Raw genomic sequence first — 22,928 nt, 5'->3', positions numbered from 1 at the left:
CACTCTCATTTAAAAAAACACACCATTACTGGTTATGGTAACCTCCTTATTTGTGTTTTGGTCACTTGAAAGATGTGTTTCTCATTGTTGGTAACCAAGCAGGATACCCATTAAAGAGTTATATACTGAATTGTTTAATTTGAAGCACTTTCCTGCTAATGGAATGACTGAATTTCTGGATCTTTTATAGACCTATTTAATTCAGGCAGAATTTGGTTGTTCCCACATTTTTGGTGCGGTTTAATGACTATGAATAGATGGCAGATGCAACTATCTTCCTGATTCTAATCCCGTTAAAATAAACTCAGAGTTTGTCAAGCAATAAATGTTTTGCCTGTATTCATCGCTATGTTTTAACTTGCTATTTAGGTCTCCTAGATTTTTAACTTCTTTTTGTCTTTTTTTTTTTTTTCCCCCCTAAATTCTTCATGGTTTCATTCCTGACTGCACTCTGTAATAGGATTTTTCTTCCCTTCATGTTGACTTCCAATTTTATCTCCACAGTTTCACTTCATTTCTTTGAGCTTATAGCATAAACATTAGAGTGTCTCCTGTCCTCTCACAGCACAATGCTTGGACAACAGAATCAGAACAAAGACCAGTATTCCTCTAGAGAAACTGGTATCAACAGCTTCCCTAATCCTTTCATCATTTCTTGGCTGCCCAAGACTACTTTAGTCTGGGGAGGGCAGTTGATTGCTTTATAGCAAACTTCAAGGACATCACTCAAAAAGTTCTAGTGATCAGAACTCTTTCTCATAGAGACAGATTTAACACAAAGTATCCATATATGGTTAATAACATGGTAGTTACTATATCTCTGAATCTTTCTCAGTATTGGTGAAAAGAAATCTGGTTTGTTCCCACTCCTTGTGAAGATACCAACAGCACTGTTTTGTTCATTTCAGTGTTGAGGGAGGTGTCAATTTATTCACATTAAACAAATGTTATTTACTGAATCACAGTCTCTAGGAACGGCCTTGAAAACTTTTAGGTGATTGGTTATGAACTGAACATAAGGTGTCTGTGGTATTCTTAGAGAAATGACCTAAATTTCTGTCTGTTTCTTGGTGCAACGGTTTCCTAGTTTCTATCAAAAGAAGCCATCCATCTGGTGAACAGAACCATCCACTCCAGTAATTATTCCATCTACACCACCTATGTATGCATCTAGGAAAAACACCTGGCTCTTGCCAGCACAGTACGTAAGCAATTCATTGTCTCTAATCCATCTAGTGCCACGACAAATAGGAGAGACCTGTCAAGAATTCAGGCAAAGACAGTACCGGGTTGCTGGGCAGGTTACTCTGCAGAGTGCCCAGAGGTTCTGCTTCTGCCCTCACTGCTGTCCAAAGCTAGCGCTAGATGCACACTCATCTTTCACTCCCAGAGTCCTAGGTTCTGCAGTTGATATAGAGCCAGAGAGATTCTTCTTTTCATGTAATGCCACATAGAAGAAATACATGTATGGATTAGTGTTGGTGCTGGAAACATCTCTCCAACTTAGCTGGACAACTCTTTCTGGTTAATACGCTTTGGTATTGCTCCATAGCATTGCAGTATGATTAAGTGACTTGCTCAAGGAAATCTGTGGCAGAATAGAGACTTCTGAGTTCCTAGCTTAGACGATTACTAGGCTTCTTATATCATTGAAAGATGAACCAATAAGTCTATCTGGTCTATCCTCTGATACATGTCTGGAGAATTATTAAAAGAAATCTGGTGTATTTCAAATTTACCATCCTTGCAGACACACCCAGCAATGAGAAATCATAGCTGAATCCTGAACTTATTCAGAAAAAGAGGGATGGCTAGCCAGTGGAAAATAATCAAGACAGCAGCATATTAGCATGTCTTCAGTCTTTGTAAAGGTGGCCCTTCTTATGCTGCACTCCAGCTTTTAAAGTTAATTCTGCTCATAGGCTCTTTGGCACATGATACACAAAAACATATGGTCTCACACTAAATAATACTTTAAAACAAAGTTAAGAAAGAATGCTCTTTAATCTTTGTAAATGCCTTTTTTTTTTTTCATCTAGCAGCATTGCTTATCTAAGAGAAAAACATGGTTACCATGGCTTTATTGGAGTGGCCTCCTCCTTGGAACTCAATGGTTCCAAAAGCATCTGTCGGGCTGAGCTGTGTGTGCTTGCTGATGGACCACTTCTCTGACTGGATGTCATTGCGAGTAAGTCTGCTTTCATTTTTCTCATTCTGAATAATGGAGATGCTTGGAGTAAGTCCAACATGTTGACCTATTAGACGCCCACAGCAACATCTATGACATTAACCAAACAGAAAACTTGAGTCATTTGCATGTATAAACCCAAGAGAGAAACAGACTGTCTTAACCGGTCTGCAAATCTTAAAAAAACCCCAACTTTTCAACTCTCTTGGGCACTTTCCTGCTCTCTGAAGGCTCTGTTGTAGAAACAACATAGTACAGGTATTACCTTTTCTTTCTATGATCTTCTTTACTTTCAACTCTCATGCAGTTCAATAAAATCATGCTTGGTTCCAAGTATGTACAAGATTAAATTAAAGAACATTCTCTACTGTCTTCAGATGACATTTGGCTAGATGTCATACAATCAGTTTTTGCACATACTAGCACATATTTTAAATTGGTAGTTCACAGTAATTTTTTCTTTTGACAGTATTGTGTGTCATGCATCCAATTGAGGTAAATATTCAAGGTACTGAATACCGAAGAACATAATGAAAGAAAGATAAACAGAAAATTATGAAATTAAACATAGATGCTGATCCACCTTTAACTTTTTTTTTGTTTAAGTTTTGAAATGTGAACAAATAGTGCCCATTGAAATCCATCACTCCAGATATAATTCAAGCACCTTCTGATCAAATAAGTCTTTACAAACCATTACCATATACATACATATGCACACATATATAAAGACATTTTCTTGTAACTGACCTCCATTTTTTGTACAAGTAGCATGCAATTACCTATGGGGGTCTTTGGTGCTGGGTATGATATGAACACATTCTCTCTTGTAAAACGCTCTTTCTATCCATGATTTCTGTGCCTAAAAAAGAGAAAGAAAATGCCATGAGCTCTGTTAGCTTTTTAAACACAACTCATAGTATACCGACTTTGCAAATACACAGTGCACATTTTGTGCAGAGCATTTTCTGTTAGAACTCTGGTTCTCTTCTACAGCTAAACACCCAACACAAGCTCTTAAGATTGTTTTCATATTCACTAGCCAGATGACTTTGATGCTATCATCTATATTCTTACAGCAGGAATCACTGGACAAAACATAATTCAAACTGTAAAGCTTTCTGCGTGGTAGAGAAAAAGCTTAAAAAATATCTACATACATTTTAGTGATAGAACTAAGTCAGTTCTAATAAAAAAAAATTATCTTAGAAACTAGAAAACAAATATCTCACAATAAAACTTACAGCACCATTATGCCAATGCAATTTTTTATACAAGTACTGGAAGTGCTGTTTAACATGGAGCCAGAAAATGCAGTTTCATATACGGACATCTCAATGAAAAGGAAAAAAAAAAAGGGAAGATCTGTTTCTGAAACGAAACAAAAAAATCTTTGATACATGGAGTCAGACAACCAGCTGATGTAACCTCTAAAACAGACTGAGTTCAATGAAGCTATGCGTGTTCATAACACCCAAGATCTTCCCAATTACCCAAGTAATTTCCCATACTGTAGTCATAGTTTTTAGGTATACAAGAGATCTTTTTAAAAAGAAAGACAGATGTGTAGGTCAAAACAACAAATAAGAGACTTTCAGAGTTCTGAAATATTTTCAATTATCTAGACAGTCCTCTTTTCATACAATATGAATTCTGTGAAGTTCTCTAAAATATTCTCGCAGATAGAATTAAATTAATTCATTTAATAAGGAGATGAGTTGAAATTTTCCTTTAAAAATTAATTAAAAAGATTTTATAAAATGTATATAAGTTACCTATTTAATTGCACAGCATAAACAGAATTATAAAATATGAACTATGACAAAGTTATCTCACAATTAAGCAATATGAAATGAGCTTTAGATAATTTAAAGGCAAACTGAACATCTTGCCTCTATAATAAGAGAACATATGAAATTGTCTGTATAACATTACCTAACAAATTTCACTTTTTACATTCTAAGGTTAGGTAGTAACCTACAGTAACCTATAACTGTTACTAATAAAAGTTACCTTACTGTCTAATATTACTTATCTAATGCTACCTGTTTGTCAACTCAATCTGCGTTCTGATTTCCATGTTTACAACTATAAACTTGTGTTTTGGGGAATGTGAAAATTTTTGTGAATGTGGAAATTTCTTGGACTCAATCAATGTCACTAGTAAAAACTATAAAGTACCACAGTAAGAATTTCTAGCTACATTCATTACTTATCACTCTTAGCACATAAAAGCAATTATTTTGCTTTTTTTCACAGACAATAATCCCTTATTGGATTTAGTGATCACTCATGTTACATAGCAATATTTTATCTTTGCTCTACTTCCATTTTTATTACAAAAAATTGCTAGACTTCATATTCTGTAGAATCATAACACGACTTTTACAATCGGGAAAATTCAGAAAAGTCCATAAAATATTAAATAGAACTTTGTTTCATTGTTTTTCCTTCCTGTAGCAAAGGGAAAGTTAATATATTATAGAATGTGGAGCAAGGTTTGTTTCATGCTTAAGCAAATAGAAATTCTGAAAAGTCTAAAACGTTCTACTTTGCATAGGAGAGATTACCTTGAAGTTTTAATTTGTTATAACTTCTAAATGCTTATAAGCCTATGATGTAGGCAATAGTAGTATTCATCATCATCATCATCTTGTATATTACACAGTGAAATCATCTTAGAAGTCCAGTGCATCACTGCGTAATTTCTGAAGTTAGTTGTCTTTTAGGCAAAGAAAGGCTTTATATAAACTAACTTTTTTGAACTATAAAGGCACCCAGAGTGAACTTTATGAACTTTGTCTGACCTGCTCCCTGCAGGACTTTTGAAGCTAAACTATGTGGGGAAATAGGATTTTTCATTTTGTTGAGTGTTGCAGAGAAAGAAAGGAAGTTAAAATTAAAATTCAAGATTGCAATGCTAACATTCGAAATCACATACTTTACTGTATGGACCACACATTCTTGAAATTTCTCCCCTTCAAGCTTCAAGAGTGCACAAGCTTTCTATCCTGCCTTAAGAAGACACACATTGATAAGTAACTGCAGATTTATGAACTTCATTTGTTTTTACATATATATAGTAACTTTTTGACAAAAAGAAACACTTATACAATACTGCTAGTTTTAATCTTTATGTTTGTTTGTTTTAACACTGAATATATGTAAATATCCTTTATCTTCTCTAGAAAGCATGAAAAGTTTCATAAGCCAAATGTTCTTCCTGGCATCCAAGATCAACTCCTACTACACAGCTTACATAGCATATGATTATAATTCATGTTGCCAAAACTCACTAAAAATATCCTTTATTAAATTTAAAAAATTTTGCATACTTTTCTGCAAACAATTGACCTTAGTGAATTTACTTACTACATAGACCTAATGTGTCTACATTTCTCTAAGCCTGAAGGTCCAATACAAAAAGGTGCCATAAGAGGTACTTCACTGAAAATTTTTTTCTTTAGATATACAAGCAGGCTTTCACAAACCAAGAAACTGACATTTAAATTTTTTTTCCTAGTGTTTTTCATACTGCCTTTGAAGTAGGAAAAAAATCCAGCTATGTAGCTATGTTAAATGTAATAATAATTTACATTTTAATTTTCATCATACTTCCTCAAATGTAGTATTGCAAAAATAATACTCTGATTTTAGAAGATCTTTATTCATACCAGTGGAAAAAGACTTTCTAGGTTTTAGATCTTACCATCCTACCCAACAGTCATAATGCCAAAATACACAGTTTACTTATTTAATGATTCCTTATCCTTCCAAACTAAAAAGAATGCATCAGTTTTCACGGCCCCATACCAGTTATCCTTCTGTATCAGAGATCAATTGCAACAACACACAGGGGTCAGAGGCATAATAAATTATGTTACTTGCTGTAGAGTGTCATAACAAAATTAGGAATTCAACACATCATAACAAAAGAGTCTGCATTAATATTGTTTTATAATGCAAATTAATACAATAGTAAGAAGTTTAGAAAAGTATAGCAAATTATTTTCAAGAAGTGCAGAGCAAGAACTTATCTAACTTATCTTTCTCTTATTTCACAAATACTCCTTCACTAACAAACACTCCTACTCATAGCTTCGATCTCTAGGTTAAGTCTCTCTTTCTTAACCTACCTGCAAAACCCCACAATGAACATTTTTTTCCTTCTTTACCTGAGCATCAAAATTGGCACTTATGTCTGTCCTGGAGTAAACTCTGCCACATTTGCCTGCTGCTGGTCATCACTACTAACATATCTGTGATCGCCCCTTCAACAAGACACTCAGTCCATCTACAATGAAGAGATGTGAGAGCAAGTGAAGCCCTTGCACTCTTTAGCTGTTTGTAATGCGTTGCTGCAGTATTAGATGCGTTAAGGGTTCGTTGGACACTCACCCGCAGCCCCAGGACACTGCTTGGTTTGAACACCTAATCTGACACCAAAAGAAAAACAAATCCTCTGAGAGCTTGGAGGTAATGGGCACAAGCCTTGATGGGCTTTTATTCCCCTCTCTTCTCTCCCTCCTAGAGAGTAAGCTTGTGAAAGTGTGATAAGGTGTTTTGAGTTCTTAAGTTCAACACAGGAAAACAAATCCTTCAAAAGAAGCATTGCACTAAGCTGGAAAGAACCTAAGCCCACAAGAGAGATTGTTAATCTCTGAAGAACGAAACCAGTGTGTTTATTGGCTGTGAGAAATCTATACACAGCCGAAATATATTGCAATTAGTCAACAATGGCATTTTTCCAAAGAAGCTGTGGTTTGTCACTCTTTCTCACCACAGCTGCTGTGCTGCAGTGAATGCAGCACAGAAAATAATAAACATAAATCTTTTTCTTTCAGAGACAAGCAACAGCACTGCTTTCAGCTTAATTAAAACTTAGTACCTTAAAACACAACTCGAATGTTTACAAATTTGAGAACTCCTACCCTCTTGACACCAACAATGAAGAAAATCCTCTTCATATGAACAACATTTAGGTCTTTTTTAGTACATAGCATATATGTGTTCAATTATTTACTTCAAGAGTTTTCAAAACATGAAATATTTTCACTGACATCTCCCACCTCCCAACCCTGTATGAATTCCTCTCTACTCCTACATATGCATACATACTTTTCTTTCCCTTTTGATAAGGCTATATCTAATGAATGGAAAACATTCTGCCTACTCTTGGCACTGATGAATACACAGGTACTAAAATATTCTGCATATGCATTAGCTCTGATGGGCTCAGGATATGCAAGGCTGAGCATATACATCAACTTCTGAACTTGTTACACTATAACACACGTTGAGAAGCTTCTATTAGACTGGCTAATCCATGAGATGTTTTTCCTCTTTTACTTTCCTGAGTTTTTAATGTGAAATACATATGTGTATTTTGCATGCAATGTATATATGAAGTGTGTACACACACACACTCTGTATGCACCTATATATACAGTCTGTTGCTGCAAAGCTACAGCCTGTGAGATTTGTCTACCACACAGTTCAGCACAACAGGGACCATGTGCAAATCTTATGACATCTCTTTAGCACAGAATCAGACCAAAGACGGTCCGTGAAGAACATCAAAGGTAGAAAAAGTTGCAGCATTGAGAGAACATGCCTGAGGGACATAAAGCCATCCAGAGGTACCTGAGCAAGCTTGAGAAGCGGGCCTGTGTGAACCTCATGAGGTCAGTTGCAAGTTCCTGCACCTGGATTGAGGCAGGCCTCCTATCAGTGCAGGCTGGAGGATCAAGGGATTGAGAGCAGTACTGCTGAGAAGGACTTGGGGAAATTGGTGGATGAAAAGCCAGATGTGAGCCAGATATGTGCGCTCACAGCCCGGAGAGCTAACTGTATTCTGGGCTGCAGCAAGAGAAGCATGGCCAGCAGGTCAAGGGAGGTCATTCTGCCCCTCTACTCCACTCTCATGAGACCCCACCTGGAGTACTGTCTACAGCTCTGGAGCCCTCAGCACAAGAGAGACATGGACCTACTGGAGACAGTCCAAACATGGGCCACAAAGAAGAAGAAAGGCTGAGAGAGTGGAAGTTGTTCAGCCTGGAGAAAAGAAGGCTCTAGAGACATCTCATTGCAGACTTTCAGTACCTACAAGGGGCCTACAGGAATGGTAAGGAAGAACTTTTGAGCATGGCCTGTTAACGACAGGACAAGGGGTGATTCCTTTAAACTAAAAGAGGGTAGATTAGACTAGATATAAGGAAGAAATTTTTTTCAATGAGGACAGTGAGACACTGGAACAGGTTGCCCAGAGAGATAGTATATGCCCTATCCCTCAAAATATTCAAGGTCAGGTTGAACAGTCTCTGAGCAGCCTGACTGAGTTGAGGATGACCTTGCTCACTGCAGGGGGGATTGGACGAAATGACCCTTAAAGACCACCAGAACATTCTATGATTCCAGACAGCTCAGTAAGGCAAAGAATGTTACTGGGGAGTCAGCAGGAAAAGACTGCTCATATTAGCCTGAAGAAGAGGAGGCTGAGGGGATACCTTATAGCTCTCTACAGCTACCTGACAGGAGGTTGTGGAGAGGAGGGAGCTGGCCTCTTCTCCCAAGTGACAGAGGACAGGACAAGGGGGAATGGCCTCAAGCTCTGCCAGGGGGGGTTCAGGCTAGACAACAGGAAAAGATTTTTCACGGAAAGGTTCACTGGGCACTGGCAGAGGCTGCCCAGGGAGGTGTCTGAGTCACCTTCCCTGAAGGTATTTAAAGGACGAGTGGATGAGGTGCTGAGGGGTGCGGTTTAGGGATTGTTAGGAATGGCTGGACTCAATGATCCAGTGGATCCTTTCCAACCTAGTGATCCTATGATTCTGTGATTTTATATTTCAACACAAGGGAATTTGGTTTGGTTGACAGGATGAAGAAAGAGTAGGGGGAGAAAAGGTAAGATTTTATGTGATTGAGGTAACTCAAGGAAAGATCAAAATCTGACTTAGAAGTGAAACTTCAGTACTTGGACTTGATGAGATTCTGGAGATTGTTCCTAGATTCAGGTTTCAGCTTGCAAAGCCTGGGCAGAATCTACATCTTTCATCTTAAGAAATCAACATAAGCAACAGTGGTTTTACTCATGTGCATACGTTACCTAGTGGCATTGTGAAGGATGTTTAATAGATAGGGACTTAAATCAGAGTTGGCACATGCCACTGATGCTACAGGGAATAGTTCATTTAACGATGTGCATTTAAAGTCGTGGTAATGTTATGATTCTCTGGAAATGAAACTACCAGCGCAAGAGATACTCCTATATTTTGAGGAGTAATAAAGAAACAGCCAATAAGCAGAGACAGTTGTTTTTTTCAATATGGTGGAAATGCAAAATAGTCCTTTCAGAGAGGTGGATGCTGCACATTTAGTGCTACAAACATACACATTATTCACATTTTCAGTCCAGTTCACTGTTAATGAAATTAAGTATCAAACAGCAGTTAGCAATGATCGCAGCACTGACTCCTCATAAAAGAGAGCAAATATTAAACATTTATCACAAATAGAAAGTTTTCAGGACAATAAATTATGGCAGATTTAACATGTTACGTAGCTAGGACACTTGACTGCTGACCTCTGAATTACCATTATCTAAAAAAAGAGGACCAAGAGTGACAATTTTAGAAACCATTTCAGTGGCAGACCAGAACTGAAGGCAGTTCTAAACTTCTGCTTCCCAACTTTTTTTAACCGCAATACGTAATGAGGTTATAAGACAGGTTTCCTTGCGACACGAGAGGCATTGTTAAAAGCCTTTCTTTGCCTTGCAGTGGGCAGAGCAGCTAGACAGGCAATGGAGTATTACTGAAGTAAATTACAGACAGGATTTGCAGGAGCATCTGGTGACTGGACTCCATCAGTGCTATTGCAAGCTGATGTGATTAGTGTTCCTTAATCAACTGGGCACTTTTGCAAATCCCACGGTCTCTGAGTAAAGACCGTGTATCCGTAAACTTCTATAGCTAGATTAGTACCAAGGATGGTGATGTTTCAATGTAACCCCATTACTATGTGTGCTCAAGCCAAATTTCTACTCTTCCTTTCAGCTTTACTCGATTATAAGCACTCTTATGACTTGCATTAGGAACTGACCTCTTTGGACATTAAGATACAAAATGTTTCACTTTCTAACAGACATTTATTACTAGTAGCATCTTAGAGGCTGGCTATCAGGCCTTTACCCACCAGAGTTGTACTTCTGTATCTTTTTTTCTTATTATTATTGATTTCCCAAACATTTTATCATCAGAGTGGTTCCAATAATAACGTTGAATTGTCTTGAAAATCAAGCTATATTCAGTACAGAGTAGGAAGGTTTTGAATGCAGTTATTTATTACTACAGTATATTACAGAATTTATCTGTTAGCGTTGTTTGACAGATGTGTTTGTATTTATCCTTTATATAATTTTAATATTATTTCAGAGAGGCAGTGAACTGTCAAGTCCCATCCATCCTCCTCATACCAGTCATGGTTTTCAAGTCACATTCTTAATTATTTCCACTTCCACCAGATTAACCATTTACCAAATATTTCCTTACAAAACCTTTTACAGTCAAGTTTATTCTTCCTTCTGGGACAAACTAGAACTGTGCACCTAAGGTGAACTACAATTGTAAAGAACTGACATAAAAATCAAGCTGTTTTGTTCAAAATCTGACTGCAACTCAGCACTGGCAGATTATTTAGCTGTTAAACTAGTAAACTTTTTTTTTTTTTGGCTCCTAAAACAAGTATAAAATTATTCCTAACTGCCGAAGTTAAGGAAAGAAAATAACCTTCACATTATAACAGATCTCATTACTCTCTAGTAAAAATATGTGAGGTTAAAATGCCCATGTAGGAGTTTTACACTCAATCTAATTTTGGTCTGAACTACTCAATTTCTAAATTGTTCACTGTACCCCACAAATGTATGACAACTGTAACATTGCCTACTCTTTCATTCCAGTGATGTGGTGTTGCTAGCCACTGTGTGGGTGCTGAGCTGATGAAGCAATTAAAATTAAATTGTATGTGATGGCATTAAAAAGCCTGAAGGAATGAGGATGGCGGACATTTCCCAAGTCTGAACATTCAAATAGATTAATTATACACCACTCTTCACACTTCACCTCATCTTCCAGCCCTGCAGTTATTCACAGGTCCCTTTCAAGCCCCTGCATTACACAGCCCCACAGGCATCCTTTGCTATATTGCCTTGTTTCACCACCCTCTGCCCTTCATCCAGGCACTGTTTTGGAGAAATGGAATAAGAGACAAGCCAGTTATAAGAGACAAGACAACACTGCTGATCACCTTGTTTGTTTCCCTCCTCTTCTACTAAACCAAACTTGTCCTTTTCTCAGATGCAAAAGAAAGGAAGCTTCCATTAAGAGAAGGGGAAAATTCAGGCTGCCCACTGAAATACCCAAAAGACATAACCCCAAAGATGTTTATTTTGGGCAGGACAACATCGTTTTCCCTCTCTACACATCTCTGTGTTTCTTCACCATTTTCTCCCTTCTCTTTTTGTGCAGACTCCTTGTATCTGGGTATCTCCTATGGGTCATCAATCTGTTTGAAAACAGGTGCATTCACCAAAATAAGGGTAAGCATGATGCTGTCTCTGCATTGTCCTGTTGATAACACCACAAAGGACAACAAATTCCCCTTTTCTGTTTCACTTGCCACAGCATGAGGGAGTAACAGTCAAAATCCTGGCAGGCGGAACAGCCACACCAGCTCCCTCCACAAACAGTATGACCAAATAGACACAGGACAAAAAACTCCAAGGAGATGAATCTCTCACCATGGCAGCCCAGTCCAGTGTAACTGTCATGGTTCTAAGGTTTACTGTGTCATAAGAGGAAATCCTTAAGTCTGTTTTTTGTTGGCATTTTGGAACTATGTCATTTTTAATTATATGAACCCTTTATAGTCAGACCTGATAATTTCAGTTGTCTGATAGAGAATAAACCGTGCTTTCTTCCACGGTTTAATCATACTGTCCAACTTGCATATATTGAAATGAAATGTGTTATGATTACTGATTATTATAAAATAGGCTTAGCTGTATAAGTAACACTTTTTTTTTCTGTTAAGTACCCAGTGATACCTGACATTTCATTTTCCTGAAAAATAGCATGTCCACCTAATGCAACGTTGCAGTCCAGCAATAAAAAAAAACCAAGAAAAACATAACTCAAATAAAACTTACCAGTTAAATTCCTGTATTAATCAGGAATGTAGATACTTTTTCCTTATGAAAAGATGATTTTATTGTAATATCTAAAGCACGTTAGCATAACTGCGAGTGAAGAAGTTGGAAACATCTAGAGAATATGAGCATTTATGAAGATGTTGGAGTGAATGTTCTATTTAAAACACTGTCAGACAAACCCTGATTCAGATATTTTGAACAGTACAAGAAACAGTTTGCTTATGCTTTGAACATACAATGCTGTTATGGGGGAAGCGTGTGTAATTGTGTAATGATGCAAACAGCATATTCAAAATGTCATAGTTCAGCAAATCTGAAATAGTTAGTCCCTCACAGAATTACAAAGGCCTTGTACTTCTGTTTTTAGGCATATTTCTTCAAATGTTTATAGCATTATGTAATAAAATTTTAAAAAAAGGTTCCGATTAAATACTATTTTGTGCTCTACAAGGCTGCATGAATCAAAAAATCAGTCACGCAAAAACTAGCAGCATATTTATAGTTTTCTGATCTTATTTGGCCCATAAGAATTCTATGTCATGCACATATCTGCCAGGGTCAAGAAACAAGGCATTATTTGTTTATGCCAAGGAATTTTCATTATGTTTCTAACATTTGTCACTCAGTTAGAATGATAACTACCCTTGAGAACTGGAAGACTCTTGTCACGCTACATTTTTCATCCAGGTTGTATGCTGCCACGTTGACCACTACTCCTTTACTTCCCTTGGCAATGAAACATTGCCTTTTCCCTCTTTCTATCAATAGTTTATACTGATTCAACATCAATTAACAAATAAAGATCATTATGACTAGTGCTATCAAGTCTTCCTCCTTTCAGATGAAAGCAGCCAGACTATCTAATCCAAAAACACTATAACAGTCTGAAAAAGGGAAAATTTCATGCAGATACATGCATAATTCTGTCTTTAAATTTTGAGCCCAACTGCATATAAATGCATGATGCAAAATATTTCTTGTCATATAGTTCCACATGTACAATAATTGTTTGTCTTTTTCTCTGTGGACCATGAAATTTCATGTTGCCCATTGGCATGCACTTTCTTAATTGGCAAAGGAAGTTAAATACGTTAAATGATATTCAATGCAATCATTATTCCAACTATTCTGTGACTCAAGTAAGACTATAAAAGCACAGTATTCCAAGACGCATGTAGTAAAAGTCTTAGTAGATCTTTTTGCGCACACAAATCCATTATTCCTGTTTTCTCTCTGATTTTTAGTTCTAACCATTTATCTTAAATGGGATTAAACACACAGTAATAACTAAAAACAAATAAACAATCACAAAATACGATGTTATAAAGTTTCATGACTTTTCTTCATTGTCAAAGAAGAAGGAAGAGAACAGCGTTGAGGCAGATTTTGTTATTAAATCACTTCTAGTGCTTCTATTGTTTCATGTCTGACCTGAGCAGAGAATCTTACTTTAAAAGGACTGCTGAAAAAAATCAGCTGCTAGTATTGATCTCAGGAAGCTTGAAACTTGGTTCAATCTACTGAATTCCTTATGTGAAAGATACAACATAAAATCTCAAGTTGGATTTTAATTTTAAATCCTTGTGTTATAAATAATTTAAAGGTGACCTATATCAGAATTTAATCATACTAACAATGATGTGTATCAACACATAATTATGACCTACATTATACATATCTGCAAATATTTCACTGGATTTTCCATCCTATTTTAAGTCATGGATTTATCTTTGATGTTTGAAAGCTTTACTGAAAGGCCTTCTTTCAGCCTATTCAGGCTTTGACTTAACAAGACTATTAAGCCTGTCCTACAGTTTTGTTTCTAATCCTTGAATTAATATTAGGATTACAATTTTATAGTGAAGCTGGGTGGGCCTGACTAAATCTCATATCCTGAAAATTCTTCTATGTTGGCAATCCACAGCTGGAAAATTTGAAGGCTTGGAGCTTAACAATGATGCAAACAAGCCCCATACTTTCACATTTCTTCCACACTTCCTTGTGCTTTTAATCATAACAGTTAGCTGATTCTGTGTACTAGTTTCATGTACCAGCTGCCAGAAATGGTCACAAGAGAAAATGATACCACTGTGGCATGCCTCCTTACATGCAGCAATTCTTGCAGCTGTAGATATACATGTATAAGCATAAAAAACACTTGGGGAAGGAGAACTCCATTACACCAATCTGGAAATAAACAGCAAGCATGAATACCGTAGGTGAAACCTTAGAAAGAGACTCTGAATCATGGGCAAAATGCAGTACACCTTCATCACTCAATAATCCTATTCTCTGGGATTGAGTGCCATATCTCTTTCTTCCTCCAGATCTGAAATTAATAGACGTGATAAAGACTATTGATGAATGATACCACTGTACAAAGGATTACGCTTACAATTTTTGCACCATTACAGGAAATGCCAGGAATTGCACCTTGCCAGGAAACAGCCTGGCAAGCCACTATGAAGACATTTGTACATGAATACAGGAAGAAGAGCGGTGTCTGTGCTTTTTGGTAGACCTTATCCTCTGTTTTTACCTCCAGTACCCTGTAAAATATTTTCACGTGAAGAGACACATGTTGTGGAACAACTTTCTACGTAGTGTTGAAATATTTTCCATAGGCTAGTCAATACCTCTTCTCAGTCATAAAGGCTAAATGACTCTCTTAAGCCACTCTTGACCTCAGTTGCAAGATATTGGCTCAAGGAAATACATATTGCTATGACTTGTGTCATCAGTTGGTCAGTCTGGGTAGTCACAGCTGATTCTTTTACTTGGAAAGTAGAGTTGTGATGAAAGATGTAGCTTAGACCATGTAATGTAAAAAATCTATATCACTGGTATGGGAAGTACAATATCCATTCCGTAAATCCACAAAGACTAACATGGAGTTCAGTGTTGCTGAGGGGACAGACAGGACTGGCAAAATTGGGACTTTGTTCATCCACTGATCACAAAGTGGAAATTTGAGTCCCTAGACATAAAAGTGACTGATGTGAACGTTTCTAATAATTCAATTGTTTTCTTTTTGATTTTGTTTTGCTAAGGTTTTTTTCACTTTTGCCTGCACTGAGACTTGAACTAGGATCTGCAGTGACAGAAATCAGAACATATTTGAAGACCTTTATTCCTTGTGCTGAAAATACTTTGGAAAGCAAGGTGGTATGGGCTTTTCATTAAATTAATATAAGTCAAATATTGTCTGTTAAAAGACAATACACCGCTAATATTAATCAACTCTTCAAAGTTATTCCATTCTACATACACCCAAATGTACATTTGTCTGGGGATAAAAATCACTGCTGCTCTCCAGCACTGTCTGTTGAGTGCAGCTTGCAGTGCTCCAGAGGATTCTGGACGGAATTAAACACAAATTACAGCTGATTAGACCTTCTGAGTTCAGTGAATACTCATAGTACAGAAAAGAAAAAAAAAACGGTTGAGGAGCTTAGTTTTACTACTTGCAAACTTGTATGAGGGGGGTCATTCACAGGGCAGCTTTAAATTACTTTCTTGTTTTGACTTGACTTTGGAATAAGGATTGTAATGCAATTTTTCTTAGAATGTGCACTTTTGAATATGCTGCATATTAAAATCTAGTGACAGATTAAAAAACCCCAAACTTTTACTTAAAAAAGGCTTGAGCAATTTTTTTTTTTCTTGTGTTGGGTTTAAATCTCCTGGAATTTGATTACACAGCACATTCCAGCTATCTGCTGCAGCAGGCCCCTCTAATCTTGCTGATTACTACTTATGCAGTTTCAATGGGAGCCCTTGAAAGATTTCATTTAATATAGATTAGTACCTTTATTAAAATGCGGTTAATTGAAGCCTCTGAGCTCTGCTAAATATTGTTCAGTGAAGTGGATTAGTTGTTTTAATTTGTTGTTCTCTCACACAAAAAAAATAACACTGAATTAAATAATTAACATTTCTATTAGGCTACTGAGGATGACAATACTATATGGCTTTTGGCTTACATACGTTAAATGGGCAGAGATACCTACAGTTCAGAAAATTTTGAAACTAAGTTACCTCAATAACACTCTCTTGGACTGGTTTAATTTTTGAAAAGAATAAATTAAGGCCACCATCAAGAATATCTTACCAAATGTATGACTAGGACCTGGCATTGTTTTCTCTGATCAGAAAAGAGAAAATATTAAAAAAGAAAAAGTGCTGGGACATTTTAAATTCTTGTTTAAAATTTAATTGTGTTCCTAAGAGTTTCTAGAAATAGTTTTTTATTTGACAATTTTATTCTCAGTTGAAGAGCAATATTAAGAAAGACTAGAAAAACTTAAGGAATAATCCTGTACCCACCTCCGTCAGTGACTCACTAAAGAGTGTCACTGACTCATTGAAGACTAATTTATTAAAAGATTATTTAGAAAATCTTAGACTGCACATGAAGATGTCTGCCCTATTATTCTTCACTGTTAACTTATTAGGAATGTTAATATAAGATTCAACTAAAACCAATAGGTCTTGTGAATTTTAACATACTGTCTATTTCAGTCTGTGACTTATCTACAGTGAAAATTTTTGTTTAAAATAAAAAAAAGTTCTTACTAAGACTTGGAAAAGAGTAATTAAGGAAAGACAATAACTCACCAAAAGCAACTGTATCTAAAACACCTGGAAAACCACCTCTGCTTCTATGAGACAGGTGTGGTAAAAAAATGGCTCCTGTTTGCATGCAGTAGAGTTCCTGCTAAGCTAAAAGAGACACTGAGGAAAGGTTCAATTCAGGGTGATACAAGGATACCTCTGATCGCTCTTTTAACACAGCGCTTCATCTAGCTTATTTATTAATAAAGCTGCGGTGGTGGCTGCATACAACATACTTGGAGAAAGAATAAATAAGTACACTTAATTTATTACCATTGCTATTGTTAAACTCTGCTATTTCCTACATCCAAAAAAATTCAAAAGAAGTAGCCTTGTTACAGCAATGCAGGTTTACCAATATAGATGTTCATTATGTACTCTAAGAATAGTGCAGCTTCGTATACTCAGTAAAGGAGACACCTCACACCAAGTATAACTGAAAATAATAATTAAAAACATTGTACTTGTAACCAATGACATTTTGCACTGTTTTTAGCCAGACAGTAAAGCAGGAAATAAACTTTATTGTAGAGATGACTTCAGTAAATTCAAGAGGGTAACTCAGAAGTATCCAAATTTTAGTTACATCTTTGGAAATAAAATTAGGTTAGAATTCCATATGGTCAAACTTTACTTCTAATTTCTGACAGGCAAAGCCACTGAAATCAGTGGCGTAGCATCAATGAAATGCAGAAATTAATTAGATCCTGAACTTGTCTGATTTTATCTCAACGCTAGAAATGCTAGTATATATCAGGCTTCGGTTACTGAATTTAGTGCTCTCTAATGGAACTTCCTTTGGTCTCTCATATGTAACACTTATACATATTAAAGTGGAGTTAACAGTGCTAATATGTCTGCTACTTTATCTCCAGGACAAGATCTCCAACAGGACATATTAAAACTGAGTGGAGTGGTTCATCTTATCCAACTACCTGAAACTCACAGATTGATAGCATGAATGAGTCTCAAATCAGCCTCAGAAAAGTCCTCAGATGGGAGTGACGGGTCTAGCCAGAGTGGCTGCTGCAGTGGAGGAAAGATGGATGACTGGACAACCCAAAGGATTGCACCATAACACAACTGGGAATGCTCCTCTCCTCCTTTTCTCTTTTTTTTTCAGTAATTCCACAAATTTTAGAAAGTTGAAAAAGATATAGAAACACTCCATCTCTGAGGATTTAAAGTGCTCTTGGCCCTTCTTAATTAGGCATGGAGAAAACACAAGAACTCATTCAGAGTATGGAAGGTCATAGCTCCAAAGGCAGAGATTTTATGTTAAAATTGGCATCTCAGATCAGCAGCCCAAAACCAACAGTGATAGTAAAGAAAGGAGATATGAGGGAGGAGAAAAACAGCATTGTTTTTACTTTGCTCCTGCAGCTTTTGGAGACATTGGGGGCTATTTGCAGGAATGATGTTGACAAAGGTGCCTGAAGTTTCTGCAAAAGCCTTGCCCCTGAGCCATCACCTAAGTGCAGATGGCAGCCTGGGCAGCAGCCCTGCCATGATCTTTCTGCTGGTCAGGTTTGTAAGTAAGTATGTTGTAGGGTAGTTTTCTTTGTAAAAGCTTGTCTTGGGATCTAGACAATGGTTTACAGACTCTACAGTAGTTCATCCCCTGGAAAATTCTCTTGACTTCAAAAAGCCTGATACAAATCTTCTGTTCCCTGCGTTCATTCTTGAAGGGTATCGCCAGAGCTCTAATCACTGAGCTACAGTAAGCGTCAGCAACAGCAAACATCATATTATTCTTTAATTACTCATCTGTATGTTCTAATTGTCAAAGACCTCCTTGCAAAGGTAATGTGTAGGATTAAATTGAAACACCAATGACTCTACCAAGATGACAGAGGCAAAAATCTGAACACTACTTTGTGGATAATTCTGCACTGTTGCTCTAGGTTAAGTACTTTTTTCACACCAAACTTTCAGATCAACGTCCACAAGCTAGGACGGAAGGTTTAAATGCTCCCTCACAAAGTTCTCCATTGATTCTCATAAGTGTTTCTTATTATGTCTGTCTGCACCTGCAAAAGGCACAAAGTAAGGATCAGAAATTTGCATCTATAAAAACTACACTGTAAACCTTGGAAGCACAAGCTCTGCTTACGAAAAATGTTCATCGCTGAGTTATCCTCTTGTGAAGTCACTTCATCAAGACTGGAATTTTATGTGCCGCTTTTCACTAAGTTACAATTTTCAAGAGTCGGAATGCTGCTGGACAGTTTGTCCAAATAAAGACTATGCAAAATAGCAACTATGATGCTTTGGAAAACAGTTCATGGCATTCTTCACTTTAGAACTTCTTTTCTGCATAGATGGCTGATTCTATGATATAAACTTGGATTTCTTAAGTTTATATTATAAAACTAAGAAGTCAAGATACCTCTAAGAACTCCACAGCCATAGAAATTCATTAAGTTTAAAACCTGGAAGCTAAAGGCTCAGTGCAGAGCTACTCTTTACTCTAAATGTCTCTCTCAACTTAGAGAAAAATTCTTTTGTATGGCAATACTAACAGGATCTAGTTCACCTGGCTTGTTACATTACATGCATATGCGGAAAGTTAGCTAGATAAAAGATATGAAAACTATCTTTTTTATAAAAAAAGTAGCAAGAATTAAATAACCACAACTCAGAATAAAAAATGAAAAGATATCAAGGATTTGAAAACTATTATAATATATGTGAAGTTTCTCAATATTTCAATTTGATTCTTCTTACTCCATTTACCCTAAAGCTTCCTCATTAGTGTCTCAGACTTCCAACTGTAAAAGCCATTCAAATGTTGTGGGAAAGCATAGAGAAACAAAGAGGAAAAGAGGATATTTTACAAAGACATGCCCAGCAGACTTGTTATTCTATAATGTAATATTTGCAATGAGAACAATTTGTTCTCAGTTTATATTTTTGATGTGTCTTGAAGTTGCTACCACAAATCACATGTTGTAATACTAACATTTTAGCTAACAGAGCTAAAAAAACCAAAACAAGGGAAGTACCCAGTAGTGGCCTTTTTGGAGACCACTATCAAGCAGGTTTTCCCTGTGACAACAGCTTGAGAAAGGATTAGTTCTGTTAGTAGAGAATGCGTACTAGTTGGGAGAGTTCTAGGCTAAACTGAATGGTGGCCTTAACACACACATATGTATGACTTGGAAAATGCCCTGTTTCCAATACCTGAAAAACAGCTAAACCAGTAAATGCTTGGAGGGACATTCCAGGGGATAAAGCTTTTCACTCAAAGAACAAAAGCAGAGTATTCCCCAGAACACCTTTTTGCTAAGGTGGGATGGAGCTCATTATTTTGCAGAGCAAACAAATCCTGCATTTTCTTTAAAATCTTTCCGCAGGAAATCCTAGGTCACCAGTTCCCATCCACTCTTAAGCTGCTATTTCAGTGGGAATAACTCTGCTGCAGAGGACAGTGAACATCACAAATGTGAAACCTGCTTCCACCTTCCCTTTGCCAGCTGTCTTTGGAAGTGGTTCCCTCTCCTAAATGCCTCATTCCTTTCTCAGTTGCACCCAGAAGGCTACCTAATGCTAGCTACCGCTTGCCACTCTAGTGAGCTTTTAAACTGCGTCAGAGAAGACTTCTGAAGGGTAATCTGGAAACTGACTTGTGTTTTTTAAAATATTTTCCCCATGTCAGTTTTGTAGAAAAATAAGATCAGCTATGAGTTTTTTAATAACAAGCTGTGTGTCCCATGGTATACTTTAAAGCAAGCTTTATGCACGTTTCTCTCTTATTATTACTAATAAATTCAAATTTTCCCTTACTGCAACAATGGAGAAAGAACAATTCGCCTAGGAGTATGATGGAGTTTTGCTTAATCTGAACATTTTCAAAGACAAGAAATTATTAAATGTACATGCCCTCACTCCATAATTTTAAATTAGCTCTGCCATAATTCATTTAACATTTAAACAGATGAAATATCTAAGTTTTATCTGCAGTTATGCTGTACTTAAATCCAGTAACTAGCAGCTTTTTAAACAGATAGGTTTTGAAACTTAACCCTGCTCTGTGCAGGTATACACCTACCAACATTCAGTGTAAGCCTCAGACATCAGGATACCTGAGTCTTAAAATTAAGCATAGTCTACCTGATTCTTCTTAATGGAACTGAATGCAAAAAATGAAATCATGAAACAAGCAAATATCACAGAGTTGAAGAATGTTCCTACTCATAGATGTTTAGCTTTGTCATGACTGAGTAGAATTTTATTTAGACGCCCAGGGGTTGATTCCATTAGAAAAAAACCCACACGGCATCAAGAAAGAAAGAAAAGGCATCCCCCACAACAAACTTTTTCAAATGTGAAGAGTCTTTAATATGATGTAAATTGAAAAATTCTGACTAGGCAGCCTTGTTAATACAAAGCATGTTGTTTCACCCTGAAATTTTGTCAATATTCAGAAGGTGCAGTTTGCATACTTCTATAAAGGCCGCTCCGGTTTTACATAATTAGTTGATTGCATCACCATCAGGAATCTAATGAAGTTCAAAAAAGGCAAGTGTAGGGCTCTGCACCTCAGGGGGAATAATCTCCTGCACCGCACCAGTATAGGTTAGGGGTTGACTGGCTGGAAAGCACCTCTGTGAAGGAGGACCCAGGAGTCCTGGTAGACAAGTTAACCATGACCCAGCAACGTGCCCTTGTGCCCAGCAATGCCAATGGTATCCTTGGTGCACTAAGATGAGTATTGCTAGCAAGTCCGAGGAGGTTATCCTTCCCCTTTACACTGCTCTGTGAGGCCCCATCTGGAGTACTGTGTCCAGTTCTGGGTCCCCAGCTCAAGAAAGACAAGGAATTGCTGGAGAGAGTCCAGCAGAAGGCCACGAAGATGATCGGGGACTACAGCATCTCTCTTACGAGGAGAGGAGGACTGAGCTGGATCTGTTTAGCCTGGAGAGAGAAAGACTGTGTCAGGAAGATGGCCAGACTCCTCTTAGCAGTGCTCAGTGACAGGACAAGGGGCAAAATGTACAAAATGGAACACAGGAAGTTCCACCTGAACATGAGGAAATATTTTACTCTGAGGGTGACAGAGCACTAGAGTTGGCTGCCCAGAGAGGTTGTGGAATCTCCTTCTCTGGAGATATTAAAAAACTGTCTTGCAATCCTATGCAACCTGCTCTTGGTGAATCTGCTTTAGTGGAAGGGCTTCGACTAGATGATATCCAGAGGTCCGTTCTGATATTTACCATTCAGTGATTCTGTGACCAGCGAGTGTACCTTGTTATCAACTTCAACAGGCTGAGAATATGTGGTAAAATTGTATACGGGGTGTTTACAGCACAGAGAGAAGGAAGATCAGAGCCATGATTACTATCTGCAGGTGTTGATATACACACAACTTTACATTACAGAGTTGAGTTGCTGTCAAAAATTAAAAGCAGCTATCCGTTCCTTAGCTATCTCAAGCATTTACAACCAATAAAGTAGCTTTTTATTGTTGTCCTTGGAGAAGCTCAACAGCTTTTAGCAATAAGTCAAAATAAAAGTTAGTTAATTTTGTTTCTCAAAGGACTCTTCTTAAGACTTAGATCAACATGATCTTCACTGACGTCTCCACAGCAATTTCAAAACTATAACCCACAGCTTAAGAAGTACTATTTTAAGAAAAAAATCTATGGTCCTGAGGTTTTGAAGGACTGCAAAATGCAACACTACAGGTATGAGTGCCATGGAAGGTGACGAGATTAGTATATTTACTATAAAGTCTTCAAGAAATATAGCATCTCTGAATACAGAAAATTTCAGAGACGTCGTTCTCATAAACAAATGTTTAGTTAGAAGCCTAAGAAGGGCTTTCTTAGCAGGAAATCATTGCCATACCATTACCTACAAGGCAGCATGCAGCATGCTGGTGAACATCACGAAATTCTTCGAGTTTTGCATATA

The 22,928-nt window shown here is 37.1% G+C and overlaps 1 protein-coding gene across 3 annotated transcripts in view; it reads right to left on the bottom strand.

The window, feature by feature from the left end:
- Window positions 1–22,928, bottom strand: part of TRPM3 (transient receptor potential cation channel subfamily M member 3) — a 248,459-nt gene that overhangs the window by 128,802 nt on the left and 96,729 nt on the right. For all 3 annotated transcript variants that reach the window (XM_054054264.1, XM_054054265.1, XM_054054266.1), the window contains exons 2-3: window positions 2,971–3,050; window positions 2,074–2,278 (exon numbers count right to left, since the gene is read on the bottom strand). In XM_054054264.1, the coding sequence (XP_053910239.1) occupies window positions 2,074–2,278; window positions 2,971–3,050 (285 nt within the window). The remainder of the gene's footprint in view (window positions 1–2,073; window positions 2,279–2,970; window positions 3,051–22,928) is intronic.

Source organism: Cuculus canorus, chromosome Z (assembly GCF_017976375.1).
Source record: "Cuculus canorus isolate bCucCan1 chromosome Z, bCucCan1.pri, whole genome shotgun sequence".
Taxonomy (NCBI): Eukaryota; Metazoa; Chordata; class Aves; order Cuculiformes; family Cuculidae; genus Cuculus; species Cuculus canorus.
Note: the sequence above shows the minus strand (reverse complement) of the source record. Positions and strands in the feature narration are given on the sequence as shown.